The 23,112-nt window shown below is 34.6% G+C and overlaps 1 protein-coding gene across 1 annotated transcript in view; it reads left to right on the forward strand.

Moving 5' to 3' along the window:
* The window catches only part of tcf7l1b (transcription factor 7 like 1b), a 66,357-nt gene that overhangs the window by 30,096 nt on the left and 13,149 nt on the right, over positions 1–23,112 (forward strand). Inside the window, exon 4 of the mRNA XM_058784455.1 lies at positions 10,592–10,675. Within this exon, the coding sequence (XP_058640438.1) occupies positions 10,592–10,675 (84 nt within the window). The remainder of the gene's footprint in view (positions 1–10,591; positions 10,676–23,112) is intronic.

Genomic DNA, 23,112 nt, shown 5'->3' on the forward strand with positions numbered 1-23,112 from the left:
ACTTGGTTTTTAGTGTTTTCAGGCAATGAATGGACGTGCAAGGAGGGTGCGCGGGTCACAATAGACGCCTGATGAGAGCAGCAGAGCCCTGTCAAAGGCACTTAACTTCACTCTGCCCAAAGACTGAGGAATACTTCAAACATGGCAGCCATTACCTTAGTGCTAGATACATACTTCAGATACAGCAGCCATCAGCCTATTGACGGTGACCTCCAGTCAAACAGTTGGAGAGTGAGGTTCTAATTTGCCTAGTTTTAGCATTCATGCATTAAAGAACAATTTGGTTTTGAAGATGAAGATTGTCAAAAATGTGGCTTATGTTGGTCATGTGGATGCAGTTAGAATTTGACATTTCCGAATCATTTCTCTCATTCCTGTTCCACTATTACTGTCATTAAAAGCGGTAAAATGGGAAATTGAAACTGAAAAACAAAAAAACAGCCAATGACACTTTTCTGTCTGCCAGCTTAAAGATGGAACTCTAGGGTAGTTCTACTATTGAAAGCTGTCCGTTTGAATGATGTCTAACAAATGTAATCTTAAATATATGAAACTACTTTTTTGTGAAGTATGAAGCTCTGATTTCAAAAACACAGTGAAACTGGTTTCATCTCCTCACGAGATGCTAAACACCTGCAGTCGGTTGTTGGTGTGCTACTCAAATTGATTATGCAAATGAACTTTGGGTCGTTATGAAACCCGTTTTATTTTTTCCCCAATTTTGTGTTTTCCATTTAGATTTTGTATTTTATTATATTTTATTTTTGCTTGTCATGCAAACCTGAATATTTTAGCAGTCATTACTCCAATTTTAAAATTAAATAAAAAAAAAAAAATTTAATTAAGTTTAACAGGTCGTCTAATCAATTCATTTACTAAAAATTTAACAAAATAATAATTTATTAACCCTATGAAATGTTTTATTGTTGTGCTGTCTGTTTAAATTTTTGGGGATTCTGTGTTTCATGATTTAATACAGATTTACTGACAAAAATGGTGGTAAACAAATCAATACAAAACATTTTTAATTTTAAATTTAATCTAAATCATCTTTTAAAGTGTGATCAGATGAAAGCAAACAACTTTCTTTTTTGGCAAACAAAGTGATTAACAAAGTGTGATACTCCTAATAAAACTGTAATAATTGTAATACAATTATACCTTGTTTATTAGCTACAAGGTCAATACACTGTATTTTTTGCATTACTTTGAGAAGTGAATTCTATTGTACAATTGATATTTCTGTCATAATTTCTGTTAAATTATTTGACAATGCTTTTATCAAATGAAATGGTGAAATACTCATGAAGTGACTCTCGAAGCAGCTCTGGAGATGAAGTTCATGTCACTGATTATGTGCAGTAGATGAGACACAGAGACGCACAGAACATAGACTTTATATTTCAATAGCAGTCTTTTTGTTCTTTAATATTCACATACACTACTAGTCCATATGGTGATTCAATTACATGTGCAGCCTTGCTTTTGATTTATTCATTCAAATTTGGCAAAATTCCGTGACATTCCGCATTATACTGAAAATTCCATTTCACTGCACTACATACTGCAATTCAGACCCAGATGATACAATGTGAAAACAGGCCTGTGGAGGAAGGGAGAACAGGGTGGAATCGAATTTGGGTTTGGAAAATCAATCGAACGGAGTAAGAAAACGACCTCAGACGTTGTTATGGTCTGAAAAGCGCAAATAAATAGCCTCATTGAAATGTTTCGTCTAGCCGCGCTCTAAACAACTCCTACAGCCAAAACAAACATACCTGCATGCTGAGCGGACTCGCTAATGTGGCAGCGTTTACCTATGGGAATGTGTTCCCGTCGAGGGAAATCGCTCAGGGATGAGGATCTATCGACATCCTGACTAAGTTAAACTAGTGAAGTTAGACCACTGATTTTATTATTAACCGTAAACATGGTGTGTCAGTGAGCACTTATTTACCACTTGGATAAATACTTTTTATCCAAGTATTTGGATAAAATCTTTGGCATTCAAAGATTCATCTTTGAATGCCATACACTTTTACCTAAATCACTATCATTGCTCAAGTTTAATCTGAAGTTTGGTTACATTCCAGATGATCTGACAAGGCACTGTGGGTGCTGATCTCACCAGAGCTGCTTCAGGTCCGCCCAGTTTCACTGATAGTTAATCTCTCCCTCCAATTAGCATGATTGTATCTTGTTTGCATAAGAATGATTTGTATAATTATTTAATTACCCACATCGCACTAACACAAAGGTGCCCGGTTTGAAGCAGGGGGGCCGTTCTCACCTCTATTGTGTGCGGCCTGTGGTAAGCGCTGGTTGTGTGGTCAGGTTGGACTAACAGTAGGTGTAAATGACTAGTATTTAGCTGACGGCATGTTCTGACAATAGGCTGTCATGTGGGGCAGGACGGTGTGTGTGTGAGTGTTATCTGTGCTGGGCTGCTCAGATAGAGAGATGTGATTAACACTTTAACACACCGGCCACAGGGAGGCCCATTTGTGTTCATCAGGGGGTCCTAAATAAATACAGGCCACACGCTGGGTGATTGGCATGATCCACTGGTGCGGAGGACATGTGTGGAGTTCAGCTGTGGTTATGAAGATCATTTTCTGTGCAGAATGAAATTATTTTTTTTATATATATGTAATTGTACCATGAAACTGTGGTTACTTGGCGTTTCAGTAAGATATTTTTAAGTTGTTTTTGGAAAAGTCACCCAAGTTGGTTTATTATTTGATTAAAAAAATACATGTACATGCAACAAACGTGCAGAAATAGTTACACACTAATGTTCAAAGATATTTAAATTTTTTGAAAGTCTCATGCTCACCAAGTCTGCATTTATTTGATAAAAAATACAGTAAAAAGAGTAATATCATGTTTTTTATTTTAATATATTTTAAGATGTAATTTTTATGTGATGCAAAGCTGAATTTTCAGCATCATTACACCAGTCTTCAGTGTCACATGATCCTTCAGAAATTATTATAATATGCTGATTTGATTATGAAACATTTCTTCTTATCAATGTTGAAAACAGATTTTGCTGCTAAATGTTTTTTTTTTTTTTGTGAAAACTGTGCTATTTTTTTCCTCTGGATTCTTTGCAACTTCAAAAGAACAGTATTTATTTGTAACAGAAATATTTTGTATTTAAAAAAAATTATATGAATTTTTATAAATGACTTTGCATTCACTTTTAATCAATTTATGATTTAACATATATCAATTTCTTTAAATAAATTAATTTTTTTGACCCACACATTTTTGAACAGTAGTCTGAGCTAATTTTATTATTTTTTAAATATATATTTTTTTTCTTGTGTACTTTTTGGCTTTGTAATAATTATATTTATGTAAATTACCATTGTGTGAAATGTGCTATTTAAAAAAGATTGCCTTGCCATTCACTTCATACATTTTTTTTCTAATTTATTAAACTGATGATTTTTAAAAAATGTAATTAACTTAAATTATGTTCTTTACTAAGGAACATGTATTAAGAAACTCATAGTATTAAAGAGTGATGGTAAAACATCATCCAGGCTTTTAGACGAAACTTTTTAGCCTAAAAACTTGGTAAAGTGAGCGACACAGATCTCGAGCGGGCAACTGAAAGCATGTCAGCCCCTCATTACCTCCACAGCGGAGCTGTAAGTTTGTCAGGCCGCTTCTATTTGGGTGCTGTTGGCAGGCGCCGCGCTCTCCCTCAGTAACAAATGTCCCTCACATCTGCCTCACAGCATCCCTGGCAGCGCTGCCTCGTCTCCTCCGAGCTGACAAAGCCTCCTGGCCCCGCGTTCGCGTCTCTCTCCATGAAAGGAGGCGAACAATTGGACTCTGGCGCTGGCACCTAGCGGGCCCAAGAGCATATGCCATATTCTCTCTGTTCACCAAACCAAAGGGCCCAGTGCTTGGCTTTTCTCTGGAATATTCTCCGCCACCTTTTGTCGCATCTGTGTTCTGCCTCTCATTAGGAGAGCGTTCGACTGATGTTCGCTCTGAGCGTTGGAGGCCGAGGCAGAGAGCTGGAAGACAATTAGAGAGGAGAGAGAAATGGATCAGATAGCTGGAGGATGACGGTCTGTGTGAGGCCTAGTTTTGAAGTTGAGAGACTCTATGTAGGATGAGGAAAGCGGGAGCCACGGCATAGAGTCTGTGCCGCTTGGAGAGGTAGTTTCAGGCACAATATAGAGTCTCTAATAAAATGGAAAATGTTCCAGAATCCAAATGGTTTGGAATGTTTGATTCAGATTTAAAATAAATGCATTGTCAGTAAAAGCAGTGATAAAAAGTATCAATAAATACTTATATTTGTAATAACAATAACAGTCATAAATACACCTGATTTTATATAGCAGATTATAAAACTCAAATTTGCTTTACAGATAATATAAATATGATTAATAGTGTAATATAAGTAAATATAGTGCTGTCAATCGATTAAAAAATTTAATCGCGTTAATCACAGACATGGACTGTGATTAATCATGATTAATCACAAATTTAAAGTACTAGGATTTACCTGTAAATGTGTTGAAATAAAGAAATGCATGACAAACTAGTTTAAGGAAACAGAAGCTTTCACACTTCCGCCAGGTATGAGACATAATCCTTATTATTATTTTATCATTATTCTTCTGTTTTTATTCAGCCATTATCAGCCTTTAAACTGGCAATAAAACGTTTACCAAGCCACATCGCTTCAATCCCAGTATACATTTACCCAACTATTATCAAAAGTATTTCTAAATAAATACAACAAAACATTTCTTGCGACCTTACATTATTATGTATTATGACAAAATGCATTATGAAGAAGAATTGGACCTGTTCTGCAGCTGCATTAGAGCTAATATTAGCATCATGCTTCATAAGACAATTTATGAGATTAATAGTACACTTTTACTCAGAACTCACTTCAAACCACCATCGAGTGTTTGTAATAACTTCCTTTTGCGATCACATATGGAATTTGGTCGTTTACTGTTGTTAAAATATGCTATTTATAGCATTTTATATCGCTGCACAAATTAGCATTTCAGATGTATACACATTCAACTCAAGAAAATCACATACAGACCATATCCTATCATAATCGTGTGTTTATTATCTTATATAATCTATAGCGGCTGTTGTCATGTTTATTTCTGCTGTGTAAAAGCTTTAACATGTATGCTCTGCTGAAACTCACGCCTCTCCGTTCTTAAGTCGCCAGGGATACATTTCAAGTATAATACACATTAGTAAAAGGATCTATTTAAATTTTTATTTGTCTATATACACTTTGGGTGGCCGCGGTACATTATAAAAGTAGCCCAAAAAACCGCAACTCACGGCTCTGTAATTTTTCCCGCAACTGTATTTTTAAAATAGCCCACTTGTGCCGTTACCCTGGCAACACTGGTGCTGTCCCCTCATCACACAATGATAGATAACCTTCTGCACTGTGATGGTGGCAAGAAGTTGGGGTCAAACTTTATCAAACGATTAATTTGCCTTGTAATATTAATGCGTTAACATTTTAGATTAATCGCATGCATTAACGTTGACACCCTTTTATATATATATATATATATATATATATATATATATATATATATATATATATATATATATATATATATATATATATATATATATATATATATATATATATATATATATATATATATATATATATATATATATATATACCGTAATATACATATGGATATTAAATATAATTATATCTTTAATTATGTATAAACAATAATAATAAATTATTGCAGCATTAGTAATTGCATTTGATAATTTTTGTAGATTTTTCAAGCTTGCTATACAGACCTATATATGTGTGCATGTATGTGTGTACATGCATACATACATGTATACATGTATGTATGTATGTATGTATGCATGTATAATAAAATTTAATAAATACAACATATATCTAATAATTATAATCACTAAACAATTCTTTCACTTTGTAATTTAGCTTGTGTAATGGATATTAGTAAATGTACATTTTACAATAACAACATTAGTAAATACATGGATATGTAGTATAATATCAAATAAAAATATACTCACTATAAACAATTCTTCTACCTTGTAATATAGTTTGTTAAATATGTAATGAATTAAATCTTTAATATATAATGATATATAACGATATAATTCATATAATATAATTATATGATGATAAAGATAATTGTAACATTATGCATTTGATCTTGTCGCTGGTTTTAAAATTCAAGCTTGCTTTACAGAGCAAAAAAAAAATTAATATTAAATTTATATATTATTTAAAAAATTATAATTGCTAATCAGTACTTCTATTTTGTAATATAGTTTATAGAAATGCACCTGGTTGCAGATTTTAAAGCCATAACTGTCCATTTCATTTAACATTTTGTAGTGTAATAAACACATTGCCTGTTGCATGTGACTGCTGCATATTGCTACATAGTATTGACTTCGTTTTCCCTCAAGGTTGTGTGAATATGAGACAATATAAACTTGATCTGAAGCTGTTATCAGTGCAATGGTTGATAAATGTTTGCTGTGCTCCTCCTTTTCTCTCCTCTTCTCCTCGCTCTCTATCTCATGCCGGTTCGGTCTTGTTTTAAGCACAACTCAAGGGCACCTGCAACACATTAGCCCAGCGCCTAAAGTCTACTGTAAAAGCTAATTGGCAAATTGAGTTTATGTGTGTGTTTCCAGTCCCATGTCATTGTAAACACTTACTACAGGATTGCATTCTCGTTCCGCCCAAAGCACTTTTCCGATTGTAACCACCCTTGTCGTTAGGAGCTGAATTCTGCTGACCAGCAAGAGAGGTGTTGTTTTTTCACTGCTGACCCTCTGAGCCAACTTGAGGACAGTTTTAGTGGACCAGGGCTTGACCGCAGCGGCGGGGCAGTCGGCACCAGTGTTTGGATAGAGCCGAAGTGCTAAATGGACAGGATGCCAGCGTGCAACGGCCAAGGGAATTGTGTTAGGCCGAGGTGTTGAAAATGGCTGAAAAGCCAGAAAATGAGAATATAAATAATTTTAGTTGAAGATGGGAGTGTTGGGTGGTGAAGGTTTTCCTCATCATGGTCACCGAAATCAAGTAGTATTGTTGTAATCTTTAATCCAAATGTGATGACTTTTCTCCATTTCTGAAACATCTTTATCTTTTGAATGACACGTCACATCCTCCTTCCACTTTTTTTATAATCTAAATCAAGTCCTGCCCCACATTATTTCCTGCTGAACATTATATGAAAATGCCAATTATAGAAATATTACATTAAAATTTTACAAATTAAATGTTACACATTTTAAACTCACTATTATGGAAATCTTAAACTTTTTTTTTCTTTTTTTTTTTTTCTTTAATTTTTAATACTTGTTTTTAAATATTTGAAAGTTACTTTTGGAAGTCAAATTTTAAATTTCTTAAATATTTATGTAACATTACACATTTGAAATTTGAAAATTATGAAAATCTTACATTTAAAAAACATAATTAAATCAATTTTCTTTATTGAACATTTGAAAAAGTTACTTTAGAAATCTTAAATTAATCAAAATGACCAAATTTTACATTTAAAAAAAAATTGTAACATTACACGTTTGAAATCCATATTAATCCATATTAAAAATGTAAGAAAGTAAGTTTCTTATTATTATTTGTAAGTTATTTCTTATTATTTGTAAGTCCTTAAATTTGACTTTCACTGTATCATGTGTTTTTAGGCTTGAGATTGCAGCATGTAATGTTTGAACAGTGTAAAGTCTTGTTTTAAAGCACTGGTAATGATGGGAGACAGATCTAGGGACCCTTACTGGAACTAGGCTTCTTTACTGGAAGCCATTGTCATGTTAAATATACTTTTTATGACTTAATATGTAGATCTGTGTGTGTTTATATCTTGGCCTGGATTCCTATAGTGGGATAAAACATGAGCAGCTAAAGAGAGTAATAATGGCTGCCTTCTGTTTCTCTTTAGCAGTTGTGTGGGCCCAGTATTCCTTCCTTAACATCAGCTTTCGGGGTATACGTTTGTGTGTGTGTGTGTGTGTGTGTGTGTGTGTGTGGCAGGGATAGTAGGGGGAGATGAGTGATGTCAACCCGAAGAATTTCCTCTCTTTTGGATGGGAATGAGGGGCCCGCTCTGCCCCCCCGAGTCCCCCAGCTGTCAGGAAACAATACCCTTGGCCTGTTCAGACAAAACTCATTCCTGAAAGTGTTTTTTCTTTTTTTTCTTTCTCTGTCCTCTCGCTCCCTCCCCTCTTCCTTTTGTGCTATAATGTCTTTTCCATTTTTAACCGTAGCCGTGTAAACTTCCTTCCTATGAACGTTGTGCTTGAAAGCAAGGTCGAAGATGTAAAGGTTCAAAAGTGGACCAGACCCCATATTAATTCAATCGAAGTCTCGCATTTTCCGGCTGGATTTCCAGTCATGAACCGCATCCAAGTCTTAATATAAACACCAGTTAATTAAATTCAATTATCATGTTTATTAAAGGGAAATGGCAACATTTGGCCAAACCCAATGACTATTTGTGCTTATAATCAGAGCAGGTGGACTGGAGAGTTTGTTTTGACCAAGTCAGATGTTGATTGCACTAACAATGTAGATAATTAGACAATAAGCATTAAGAAACACAATTGGTTTGATTTTAGGAGAGGCCATCATCCAATCAGTGCATAGTGAGCTGTTCTTGACACACTTGTTTTTTTTTTCATTTGTAATTTGCATATGACCACATGCAATGTGATTTAAAACTGCATTTAGATGAAAGCTTTTGGCGCTTTATGAAGAAATGCAGTGTCATGTTGCAATCAAAGCTGTTAGGACAAAAATAATAATAAAATTAATTAAAGTGAAAGTCCACTTTAAATAAAATTTAAAATATATATGTTAAGGGTGAATGATATGTAATACCATTTAAATATCAATACACATCTTTAATATTTTCAATTATAAAGTGATGCCTAAATTAAATTGTAGCATTAAAAAGTATTTATTTATTTAATAATTTATTTTTTGTGGCAAAATTGTATAGAACTTTAATACCTAAAGCTGATGTTAAAATTTTAATACTCTCACCTTAATGTTGGCACTGCTTTTTGTCTTTTTGGCTGTATTCATTTTAATATAAAATGACAAAAAAAAAAAAACTTCTGTAGAGTGTTGTTGATTAGATCGATTGATTGCTTTATTTATATAAATAAAGCAATCAATCGATCTAATCAAGCAACACTCTACAGAAGTTTTTTTTTTTGTCATTTTATATTAAAATGAATACAGCCATATATATATATATATATATATATATATATAAGTATAAATATGATTTAAAAATATTTAGTTTGATTATTGGAGTAAGTTTTACAGTAAAATACTATTTCACTCTTTTTGCTTAAATTTTCACGTTCAATTCAGTGTTAAAGTTTTTGTAATTATATATCACACTTTTTATATACATAATTAATTTAAAAATTGCTAACAATTTCTGAGTAATGTAAATCCTAGGTTTTTTTTTTTTCTTTTCCCCCAAGTGTAGCTTTAGGAGCATGAACATGCATTAAGAAAATGAACCGGGTCAGTTTTGATTTCCTGCTGACTTGAATGCGCTCTGCTCAAACACTCCTTCAAATACTACTAAGAGAATATTAGCTCAAACTAAATGTGTTTTAATGAATTTTAAATTCTTGAGCAGCCTTAAGAAATTCATGCACATGAAAATCTGCTGTATCCGGCAGTTAAGAACTGATATACAAACCAGATGTCTGAAGTGAACTCCGCTGAGACTTCAGCTATGACCATAAGACCAAATGAAGCAAAACAAGAAGATCTGAACACAACCACTGCATTTATTAAAAAAGTGCATTGTGCGTTAGCGAGTATCAGCACACCTGTTTGGCCCATGGTGGAGCACATGCGGCCCGGGCCACACTAAGTTTGCTCTGTTCACTAGTTGAAGTGATACAGGGAGAGGTCAAAAGTGCAGGGCTATTCACTTGAGCTTTATAGATGTGGCTGTGTTTTTACCACGGTCCAGTTTTCCCACCTCTCTCCATGGGATTTCCTCTCAGCTGTCCCCTACACGACACACACACACTCACTCACACACACACACACACACACTCCTCGATAGTCGCCCACAGCTGGGCTCTGGGAGGAACACATTCTCCGACAAACACAGATTTCACACTCTCACTCTCTCTCCGTTACACACACACGATACAGACACAGGTGTTTGAGAGTAGAATTGCTCTCTGCTGACCGTTCGATTTATTTATGAGCCTCTGAGAAGCAGATCTCATGCTGCAAGATTCTGTTAAGTCTCTTTTCAGTACGACGTTTGTTTCACTCATTCATCCATGGTTAGTCATCAGCAAGGCCTGTCTAGACACACACACTCCTCCGTTTTTAAAGGTGCTATTGTAAACAGGTCTGACAAAACGTGTTGGTTGACTTTGCCACCCACTGAGGTGAAGTTTCTGCACCTGTTTTGTGCACAAATTTTTCCATTGACTTTTGATAGAGAGATGTGAATTAACATGCGGTGTTGGTGTCTCATCTGTGTTTTGTTGTTGTGTTTGACAGTATCTGCAGATGAAATGGCCTCTTCTGGACGTTCCAGGCTCAGCAGCACTCAGAGACTCACGATCACCTACTCCAGGACAATTAGTGAGTATCACACACACACACAGTGGCCACTATTAAGTATGCAGACACTTCAAATGCCATTGCATCAGATGGAAAAAAAAAAAAGATAAAACTAATGGACATTTATTGTCCAGACAGATGGCACAAATACCATGACTTTCTCAGAATGTGTATCAGTTTTTTTCTGCCAGAGAGTAAAAAAAAAAACTGTCTTTTTATAGTTTATCTCACAATTCTGCTTTTATAGCTTGCATTTGTTTATATCTCATAATTCTGCGTTTAAGTCTCATAATTGACTTTTTTTTCTTATAATTCTGCATTTACATCGTGCCACTCTGCATTTCTAGCTTGCAATTCAGCTTTTATTTCTCATAATTCTGTTTGTCATAATTCTGTTTATATCACACAATTCTGACTTTTCTCAGAATTTTGAATTCATATCTCACAATTGTAGACAGTTTATATCTCAATCTGAATTTAAAGCTTGCAGTTGTTTATATCTCATGATTCTGCATTATATCTTGTAACTCTGCATTTATATCTCACAATTCTGCATTTATATATCATAATTCTTATCTCGTTCTTCTTTTTATCTTGTTAACCTTGTAATTATGCTTTTATGTCTCATAATTCTGCATTTCTTATGATTCTCTTGTACTTCAGCATTTATATCTTGTAATTCCTTCAAGTTTCAATTCCCTTATGTCATTCCAAACATATAAGACTTTACTTGGGGAACTTGGGGGAAAATAAACAAACAAAAAATGTAAAGTTAAAAAAAATAAAGGAAAGCAACTATTATATTTTACTTCACATATAACTAGTGATGACAACTTCTACACTTAAAAAAAAAAAATTATATATATATATATATATATATATTTATTTATTTATTTATTTATTTATTAGGGTTGGGTACCGTTCACGTTTGAACCGATGCACGGTACCGGTATCTGAAATTCGGTAACGGTACCTTTTTTCGGTACTTTACTCTCTGTGTAATAACAAAAACATTTATTTCAGTGAAAAAATAAGTCCAAAACTCTCAATTTCAACATTTTGAACAATAGGACCCTACAATTGTTTTTCTTTTTTTTTCTTCCAGAAATTCTTGTTTTATTTTTTTTCTGATAATCAAATGAAGGCATGAAGCATTTATTTATTTTTAATCAAATCAAAATGAAACCCATTTATTTTTTTGGCAAACAAACAGAGGTTTACTGTTAAAATTAATACATGGTAGAAAAATTATGTGAATATACCTTTAAAAAAGTTATAATAATAATTGTATTTTTTTCTGCAATTAAGTTGTTAATGTGGTTGTAATAATTATTTTTATAATTTAATTGTTTTATTTAAATTTGTCAGTAAATGGAATATATAAAGACGTACATTATACTGTACAAAAGTAATACAAGAGTAATATATTTCTGTTACATGTTAAACCGCACTTTTATTTTGACAGGTTGCGTGAAGTTTCTGTGTGTATACAGTATGATATGATACTGGTTTTCTCAAATGAAACGGTAAAATTCTCATGAAGTGACTCTCACAGCCTGTAAGTTCATGTGTTCATGTAGTGAGATGCAGAGGCCGAAAATCACAGCGAGTTCACGTGTGCTTCAGTATTTTTTTACTAAACAAAACCGCGTCTCTGCCATTCATACATACCGAGGCTAACAGAACATGCAGGATTCATATTTAAACCGTCTTTTTTGCGTTTTAATATTCACATACGCTAGTTCATATCGCGATTCGAATTAAGTGACAGACATTTTTATTCATCCAAAACTTGCCGAATTCCGTGTCATTCCGCGCTATAAAGTAAAATTCCGTTTTTATGAATGGACTCCGCCATCCTGTCCACATCTTCGCGGAAACCATATGACCCTAGAAATGTAAGCACACTTCAGAACATTTCGGTTGGCCCTCTGTGTTGTGTTTTAAAGAGTTGCAGGGGTGACAAGTCACAGGGTCTCTCTCTGTCTCTCTCGTATGCGCCCAAATGCGTTCTTAGGTACCAAAATTTGGTACCAAATGATTTAATGTGAATCGATACTCTGTAGTACCGACGCAATGCCGTCCGTACCCTTAAAAGTACCGAGTTCGGTACCCAACCCATATATATATATATATATATATATGTATATATGTATGTATATGTGTGTGTGTGTGTGTGTGTGTATATAATATAGTGTCCTAATCATTGCGGTGTGATTTGTTGAATACCTAAAGATCTCCTCTTGAATGTCAGTTCTTAGTTTTGGTGGTGGAATAAGTGGCATTCAGTTCTCTGAAGTTGAGTTTAATCACAACATGAAGAACAAGGAACTACTAAAAACCTGAGGCCAAGAACTGGTTCTTGACTCAGGATACACAAGTAAAAGTCTCATTGCTGCTGGAAAACGAGTCATCAGATAAGTTGACTTCCTGGACTGAGTCAGTAGCACTAGGGCTAACATCTCCCATATCAAAAGTATTACAGCTAGAGGAAACCGAAAGGTTAGGTGCAGTCTCTTGCATGCTGGAGTTAGTGTCATCAGTCTGCAGAATCTCTTTCAGGGTATCCTTGTCATGTCTTTAAACTTAAAATTTTTCAATATCCCTCCAGTTGTTGGAAACATGTCCTATTGACTGAAACATTTTAATTTTAAGTGCTTGAACCTTTTAGGAAAGCTCGCTGCCATCCAAATTTATCTGTGCTTTCTAGAAGAATTCAAATGTGAATTTGAGACTCTGAGGGTAGATTAAGTTGAGAGCGTAGATCAGTCTGAACAGCATTACTAATCCAAAGGAAATACACTCTTAAGTGTTGTAGCAGCTTCACACCATCTATCAAAACTCCAACATCTGGCTCATCCTCAGCAGCACCTTTACCTTCTTTGGAAAGTCTCAGAGTGACTTCAGGGTTGCAGTCCTAAGGCAAAAAAAAAAAAAAACATATTGTTTAGTTTCACTGAAATATTGACAATATGCAGTCTGGTAATGTATGTTTAGGTCCGTACAAAAAAAAGTGTATATATACTAACCTGGAATTCTTTGACTATTGTCATGTCCTCTTTGAGGTAGACACACACACACACACTCGTTTGATGTGTCATCGCACTGAAATTGACAACATTAAAAACATATTAAAAATGGCACAATAATAGAAGCTGATAAGTTCAATCATTGTAATTAGTTCTAAATAAATTAAATACAATTTACCACACCTTGTCTGCAACTGCCATAATGTGTGCTATCTTCTGTGTAGATGCAACTCCTTTGCTGCTGAACATCTTATGTAGATTAGCACCTTTCCTATAAACTTTTACATGTAGCTTTCATACACTCACATATCTAAGTCAAAAAAGAGAGAGAAAGCATCAATACTTTTGCAAAGAAATTAGTAAAGTTTAGTTATACTGTATAATAAAACAAGACAAACAAAAAACTTATACTTAACGTAACTGATTGATTATCCCACACTGGAGTCAATGTTGAAATGATATCACAACGACGATGTGTCTAAAATCGAGACGACACATTGCTCGTGTTTTGTAATGAAATTACAACGCAGCATGACATGAATGCATATTCCACTTCTTTAGTGGTCACACAGTAGCCTACAAATCGTACCTCTCAGAAAATTCTATGTAAAAAATGCATAGGCTGTTGAGATGACAAAGCTATCATTTTAAATAAAAAAATCATACACGCGTAATTTGCCTAAAAAGATGCACATAGTCGAAAATGCACATGGTCGAAAATGAAAGGTTTACACACAGATAACTTTCATGCAAGTTAGATGAGTGCGTGAAAGTGAAATGTAACGTTGCCTCGAGATGACAAATGTGTTTAAAATCATTAAAATGATGCATATAGTCGACAGTATATCTTTAAAATGATCAAAGCAGCAGGGAAGGCCGGAGAAAGTGTAGGCACGGCGAAACTAAGATATTTAAGTCAAGATCAATTAAATCGTAAAAATAGATGATGTTTAAGTCTAAATTACTTACAAATAAAGAAAATATCTTGCCTTGTATAATCTCCATAGCCATTCTTAATCTTCCTTATCGCTGAGTCACAGACGCGCCTTCATCGGACTGAATAATATCAAAATATAACGTTGTTGATAAATACCAGTGGTGACGTTTAACAAATTGATTGATAAATTGTCCCAGTGTTTACTGATCATGTGCTGCGTCCCAATTCGCCTACTTATACTATGCCCTAAAAGTATGTACTCTTTTTGTGAAGAAAAAGTACATGCTTTTGAGTATGTAGCAGAATAGTAGGCAGGCTTTGGGACATACTACTTCGTCATAGCTGCTTCTTTAACGGACGCTCTGTTGCTTAGTTACGTGCATCCTGTCACTGTTTAAACTGCCCTGTTAATCATCTTATCACAGTTAACATCATCCACATATCCTTTAATTTGATTTCCTACCCTACTGGAGAGAAATAAAGCAGCACATCGCGGGTCTTTCACGCTGAGAACTCTGCTCATGTGTTTGTATAATGATGCATTTAAAAGTTAATGACCAAACGTATCATTATAAAAGTTCACAGTGTTGCTGCAGATGAAATATAACGTGGATAACATTAAATTAATATTTTTTAATCAGGTTAGACATTGATTATTTATCACTCAAATCACTTTCTCTACCTGTCCGTTGGTCGTGCATATCCGCCATGTTTGTAGTTTTTTAATACGTTTTATGCGTGTTTGTAGTTCTGATCGATTCCTCGTCCACCGTGCAATGTGTTGTGGGCAATATTAGCCGTTAGAGTGTGCATCGATCTGCACTTCGAATTCTAGCCGGAAGTAGTAGACCATCCGGGAATCTTTGGCATACTTTTTTAAACATACTGTGATTTGGGACATACTAATTCTATTTTCGAATACTATTTAGGACGGATAGTATGCGAATTGGGACGCAGCAATGGTCTTCCCCAGTGCACGATCTAGTGATTCACTACCTAGGGAACTGACTGAGATGCTTTGAACGGCCTCGTGAAACGATTCAGTTGTTTATTTCCGTTCGGAATGACGAACTTCTCTTCCGAGGCGCCTTCACGAGAAAAGAAACGCTGTGTAATCCGCCCCGTTTGAAAAGAGCGACATTTCACCGTGGCTTGTTGTTAGTCACGTTTATCATACGCCGCTTTATTCAATGTTTTTATGTGTTGTACGTTTGTGTATAAATTATATACATTTTAAATAAAACATTTACACCTTTTAAATATACGTTTTGATAAATTCAGTCTAACGTTAAGTACAAATATATTTATTCAGTGCCACAATTGACTTAACATTAGCCTACCTGACGCCTGAACTTGACAAACACTGTCTTCGGATATACAGCTCATAAAATGTCCACTCAAAAAAATCGAATATGTCGCATGATTTTCTCGTTAAATTTAGTCTAAAAAAAAACTTGACAAGATGGCGGCGCTGTTTCTCCCGAGAAGTCACTCAATTTTATTTCTGATCTTATTGTGAATGATTCATTCACATGTTTGTTTTTGTTGACGTATACAAGACCACACTGAATTTAAGCAAATCACATTCAGATGTTTTTCCCCCCATACCAAATCCCGATGTGTTTTTAATAGTTGTGTCAGGTAATCTTTATTGATGTACATAAAGGCTACCTGAGCTTGTATTGATTTGTGTAATTGATGTGGACTGCCATGCAAAGCATTTGCTTTTGTTTGGTGTGCAGTGAGAACAGCTTTTCTGAAGAGGAAAAAATCAAAAAGCCCAGTGTTTCCAGCCTACAACGTATTTGAGAATAAAATTAATTTATTTTGTACTGTACATGGTCAGTTATGATCAAGCAGTTTTGGTTGTCTGTAGGTACATAACTAATGAAAGCTGTTTTCTCAGTGATTCTGGCTCAAACCAGAATGCGTGGTACACATATGCCACTCCTTAGTGTACAGTGATCGCTGCTGGATAAGAGCGAGCTTCCCTGTTGGGCAGATCTGTGTGAATTCCAGTCAGGCAGGTTGGAGGTCGGGAGGTTTGCAGGATGGAAGTTTGTGTCCTCAGCAGACCTGTGTGGTTTGATTCACCTCTGGTAAGCTGATGAGAGGTGATAAATTTAACCAGAGCGTTACATTCTTGCTGTGGTGGAGCATGTAAATGTGTGTGTGTGAGAATGTGTCAGGGTGAAACATGCAAACACACAACATGAGGAACTTCAGAGGGAGAGTCAGGCAGACTGACCCATACTAAACCAGTTCAAAAGCAGAGTAGGTGAAAGAGTGACTTTTCTGCACGCAGATATGCTCATCAAACTTTAAACATCTAATACTTGATTAATATAAACAATTTTACATTGATTAATGTAAAATTTAGTGTAAAAAAATCATTAACAAACGTTATACAATAGATAATCCACACTGAATTTAAGAATGTAACCTTTTTTGTAACAAAATAAACATTATAAAATGTATAATTCACATTGAATTTAAGAATATAAAAGTGTTGTTTAATGTAAAATTTATTGTAAATTAAAAAAAAAAATTAACAAACATTATAAATGGGATAATCCACACGGGATTTAAGAATAGAAAAGTGTTGTTTAATGTCAAATATATTGTAAAAAAAAAAAAAAAATTAACAAACATTACATAGTGGATAATCTACATTGAATTTTATTTAAATAGTGGGAAATTATAAAATTAATTAAATAAAAATGGTTTAAAAGGGAAAAAAAAAAGTATTTTATTTTTTTATTTGGAGTAACCAATTTATGGATTATAATAGAAGTAATGGATTTTATAAAACCAAAGCATTTGGAAAAGTTTTTACTTGGGGTACTCTTTAAATTGTCTAAATTTAATTTAATTGCAGTCACTGTTTTTTTTTTTATTTAAAATCTTTGTGAAAAGTTTTGCTTAATAGTGTTTTTTTTTACATTTATTATTTGATATGATAATTGAAGTGTGCCGTTCATGTCCAAATACTTTTTGGGGTCACTGTACATGAAAATATGTGAATCAGAGTCTCATGACATTGTAAACAATTTGATTTTTCTGATTTCCTTAATCTGACAATAAATATGATTAAGTTGTATGACTAATCAAAGCGATAAATTAAAGCATTGCCTCATTAGCAGTTATTCCCAGCCTTTAAAGAACAGTTCAGCTACTTAGCAGCTATTAGTGGTTTTAATGACTGATTTTTTGCTCTTACTCAGTCTGAAATGTCCCTGTGACAGCGAGACATAGTAAATTATGACATAATAAATACAGACGGATAACTGACAATGTCATCATTGAGTCTTTGGCAGCCGGAGGGCAATCAGTTGCTTGTGTGTGTTTGTTTGTTTCAGTCTCCTCTATCCGGCTCAGACTCGCTTTGTCACAGTAACCCCTGAACTCTTTCTAACCTCTAAGCACACCATGAGATTGTCCTTAAAAAACACAGAGAGCCTTGTCTCACCGCCCAGCCTGGCCATTAGGCCTTTATCGTATTTGCTTAATATAACGTTATAAAATGCATGCACTCGCATTACGGGATCAGCAGAAAATGCGACGTGTAGTCGAGTAATGGCAATCAAATTAGCTGTACTTGAACAGCGAGTATTGAGGATTTGATGAGAGCGCAGTCTTCCTTCCTGTGGCGTTCCTCCGCCCGGACGCCCCTCTCTGGCCCTTTTTACGGCCGACAGCTGGAGCGAAGGGATTTGCTTAACCTTGGCGTTGGCTGGAGGATTGTTTGAGAAAACATCTGATCTTGAATGTCAGACTCGATGAGGGGAATTTGCGTCAGGGCGTGAAGAGGGTGACTGAAGGGTGAGCTCAGGTGTGTCTTTATTTAAGGTTTTTTATTTATGGAGGAGAACGGCGCCGTGAATATGACCTGCTAGGAGCGAAAACTATCACCAAACAACAAAGTGACCACAGCATACCTGAAAAATATCACATGTGTGATACTAAAGATGGAGATCAGTGCTAATGTGTTGACCATAGGTTGATCATTAGACGTCTTTTTATTATTGAAATTGTCAACTTATTCAGCCAATAAGAATGGCTTATTAAATTATTAAATACCGTACTGACCTGAATATAAGACGACCCCCCTTTTCAAGATGTACCTTTTGGAAAAATCTTGTTTTTTCTTTTTGATACATTTTTTGTTTTGAAAGTATGGTAAATATTGCTAAAATGTACCACCAATCACAGTTTTAAATATACACTTTTTGATAAACCATGAAAATAACGGGTAGCCCATCTGAATTATATAACAATTAGGCTATCCATCTCATAGTAGCCTAGCAAAATTTTATTAACGGTAGAAGTGAAATCTTACTGTAGTCTTCAAATCTGGGTACTGTCTTACGTTTTAAAATCACTTACAGAGGAAGTTTGGTCCCATCAGGCAACATGACAGTCACGACTCATGCCACTGTAATCTTTTCTTTTTCTTTTGTGTTCACTCGCGATGTTCTAACATTACTGTACGTATTTCTTGGCACACTTGTTTTACACGTATTTGGCGCCACCTATTGTTGTGGGTATATTATTGACATGTCAATGTCTAGACCCTGAATATAACACGACCGCGTTTTTTTTTCAGATGCATTTCCAAGAAAAAAAACATTGTCTTATATTCGGGTCAGTATGGCAGCTTATTAAATTGTATATTTTTCAGCCAATAAAAACCCACGTTAGAATATAACGTTGTCACAACTGGAAGCCCAATGTATGGAAGCTCATGTTTGCTTCGGTTAAAAAAAGAAAAAAAAAAGAAAAGAAATTAAATGGTTGTACGATTTTTTTTCTTGTTGCAGCTATTTCTCACGATTGTTATCTCATTTCTCAGTTGCGACTTTTTATCGGAATTGCAAAAATTTCTCACGATCACTACCTCATATCTCTCAATTGCGACTTTTCCTCTAATTTAATCACAGAAACTGTTGCAAGAAAAAAAAATCACATTTTCTTGTAAAAGCAACTTTTGTTTTTCATTTTTCGTAATTGTGACGTCGTCTCATAATGAGACTTATTCTGATTTTAAACTCAGAATTAGCACATTTTTTTCTTTTTATCTGAGGTGTTGTGGTGCTCAGACAGGCAACATCAAGCATCATTTCCTGATTCTGTTCACCCAACATGTTATATTCTCCTACAATCCCAGTCAATTAAAGTGGAACATTTTACATTTGACCTCCAAATTCTGACAGTTGTACAAAACAACATAGCTGGATTAAACAAACAGGACAATCCACTGTTAGTATTCATCCTTTATTTCATTCCCAATCCCTCGTCCTCCCACAAACACACTCACACACTCAGCTTTGTCAGTATGAACCCATAAGGTCGCTATGCTAATGTGTTATTCTGTTCACTCCAGAATGTTCAATAATTCAGAAGACAGGTTTGCTTGATATTCTGCTGCACCACCTTTTGTGTGTGTGTGTGAATGCAACGGAGCCCTCACTGTTTTACTGTGTGTCAGCATGTGATAAGCTAGGCCAGTTGATTAAGTTAGCCTAGCGACGAGGCCTCCGATGGGAAAGCTTTGTGGCTTGGGGATTGGGATCCATATTGTACACAACCAACCACCGATTGCGTGGGAGTTTTTCAGTACAACACAGTGGAGAATTGTGGCTCTTGAAGTAAGGAACAGCTGTACATTTCCATGATCCTCTTTTTTTCTCACTCATTTTCTCTCAAACTTTTGAGATTTGTTGCATAAGGCACTAAACAACCCAGAGTCCCGTGCACAAAAAAGACACTGAGATGTCGGTAGCATCATATATATATATATAATATATTAATATTTGTGTGTGTGTGTGTGCTCTTTGTGTTCATATGGACCTGTTTTTGCATACTGAAGCCCTTCAGTAGTGTCCTATTATTTCTGTAATGCTCTTTAATACAGCCTGCCAAAATAAGACTTCTCTTTAACTTGAAGTAATTATACAGTAATTATAAAGTATAGCACTATTGTACAGTAGAATGTACCTCAATAATAATAACTATAATAGTTGTTGTTGTTGTTATTACAATTTTGTTTTAAGGAATAATCACACAATTTTCTTTCATGTTTTAATTTTAGTACACATTTGTTGTGCAACACTTGAACTAATTTCATTAATTTCTTATGTCTTCTTTTGATTACTAGAAAATTTTTAATACAAAACAGAATTTCTGTGAAGAGCAAAACATTTCATTTGCGAATTCAGTTGATTAGACATTATTTCTGTTCATTAAAATTTATTTAAACCATTAAAATTAAAGTCCAAGAAAACTCAGAATTTGTTAAAAATAAAACGGAAGTAAAGAATAAATAAAATCTATTTCATAGGGCCTATAAAATATATTATAAAATAATATTATATATAAAATATATATTTTTAAACTTAATAAATTGTTGTTAAATTGTATACGTTTCATGATTTTAATTAAATAAATAAACTTAATTTGGCAACAAATAAAACTGATTTCATAGGATTTGAAGAACAAAGGTCATTTCATAATTTTTTTAAGATTTTTTTTATTAAAACATTGAGCTGTGATGCTCATTCTGGCAGTGCAGGTTCGGATCTGCCTCATTTTCCCATCAAAAAATGACTGAAAATAATTCCAGAAAATATTGGATATTTATCATTAGGTATTTCTGTTTTTCTAGTAAATACGGTCATTAAATTTCAGCTATTATGTTATGCATGTTTGTTATATTTGTACTGTATTTCTGTGCGTGTAGCTGCTGTAATACTAAAAATACTAAGTCTACCAAAGCTTTCTATGTCTTTGTGTGTGTCCCTGTAAATGCTGATGTCATGTTCTGCCCACTCTTACATCCGCTTCCTGCCTCAGTGACAAACAAGGCTCAGCTATCCCAGCATGCCATGCATTCTCCTTTTTTCCTTCTTTTCTTTTTCTGTCCTTTTTTTTTCTTCTTTCCTCCTTTTTTGAAAAGACTCCTCAAAGACTCAGAACCTCCCACTGGAAAGGAAAGAGCAACACACACACACACACACACACACACACACACACGGCTCAGGAGGTTGTTTGGTTTGTTGGTTACTCTTGTACCCAGGGGCTGTTTGCCTAGTAATTTATGTCAGATGTGAAGGATTGAGAATCATGTTTGGCTGAGCGAAATCCTCCTACCCTCTTGAACGCGGCCTCCACGGCCAACAGCAGGCTGCTCTCCTCTGCCCGGCCCAGCAGAGCCGTGCCCTCTTGGCCAGACCGCCACAGACCTCTGCCAGCTCTAGACCCACACTAACGCCGTTTAGCTTTCCTTTCTGCAGCTCTGATTTTTCACGTACTCTCACACTCGTGCCCTGCAGATAGTGAATACCAAAGTGCCCTCAACTTGGCAGTGGCTGCTGGGAAATAGTTGACAGCTTGTTAGTGAATTTTAAAGCTGTTGGGTCTTTCAGCGCCACAGATTGCACGTCCCCGCTGTAGTCTGCCCCCTGTTGACAGGATTTTGATCAAGACGTCAGAAAACAAGATATTAGACATGAAATTAAGACATTTAAGACACATTCATGGTCTTATAGTACATTGATCAACTTGTTCAAAAGAAAAGAGCTTGTTTTCAAATAACTTTCTCCACTTTCCTTTTCAGCTAACTTCACCAGGATCTCTTGTTTTACACCATCTCTCTTCCAAACATCTGTCATATAAATTTTTTATCAACCGTTTAAGTCTTTTATTGAACATTGTTGCATTCAAAAGCATGTTAAGTCAAATGCATTTGCGACTTTATAGGTGTAGTGTTTACTTTATTATCTGGTACAATATGGAATATTGGCCAATACTGTATAATTGTGCACACTCATTTTTTTGCACACTGAGTTTTCATATTTAAATTACATTTGTTGTCAATTGCAGTGGTTTTCAACATTTTTGATTTCCACTGTGTACAACAATTATCAAAGGCCCTATGATTTTTTCCAGTTTAGGATTAAGGATAAGGATTTTTAAAATATTTTTTGCTTGCAATTTTTTCCAAATAAAGTAATTTAAAGCTGGGCATAACTAGAAAAATGTATATTGATATTATATATTATAAAAATGCCCATGGAGTTTTAAGATTGTATTCATTTATGACTTTTCTGGGTCTACAAATCACACTTTTGAAATGAGGCTACCTCATATGTTTTTCAAAACCGTGGGAATCGTTGGTTTGTTGAGATTTTAAAATTTTATATTTTATTTTATTTTAATGCTTGTTTTTCTTATTTTAAATCATTTTAAATAAGGAGGGCCCCCTTGGAAGTTGAGAACCACTGTTATACTTAAATATAATCTTTAGCAGATGTCAAAATTAATTGTGCAAATAAATAAAAGAAATAAATAAAGTGCAACCACCATTTGTTCATTTAATGTTGCCTAAATTAACAATTTATTTTATTTCTAATCAGTTTGATATTTTCCACAATATTTTAGATATTAAAACCGACCGTTTTATTAGTTTTAGGGTATGAAATAATAATAGAAAT

The sequence above is a fragment of the Onychostoma macrolepis genome, chromosome 08 (assembly GCF_012432095.1).
Source record: "Onychostoma macrolepis isolate SWU-2019 chromosome 08, ASM1243209v1, whole genome shotgun sequence".
Lineage (NCBI taxonomy): Eukaryota > Metazoa > Chordata > Actinopteri > Cypriniformes > Cyprinidae > Onychostoma > Onychostoma macrolepis.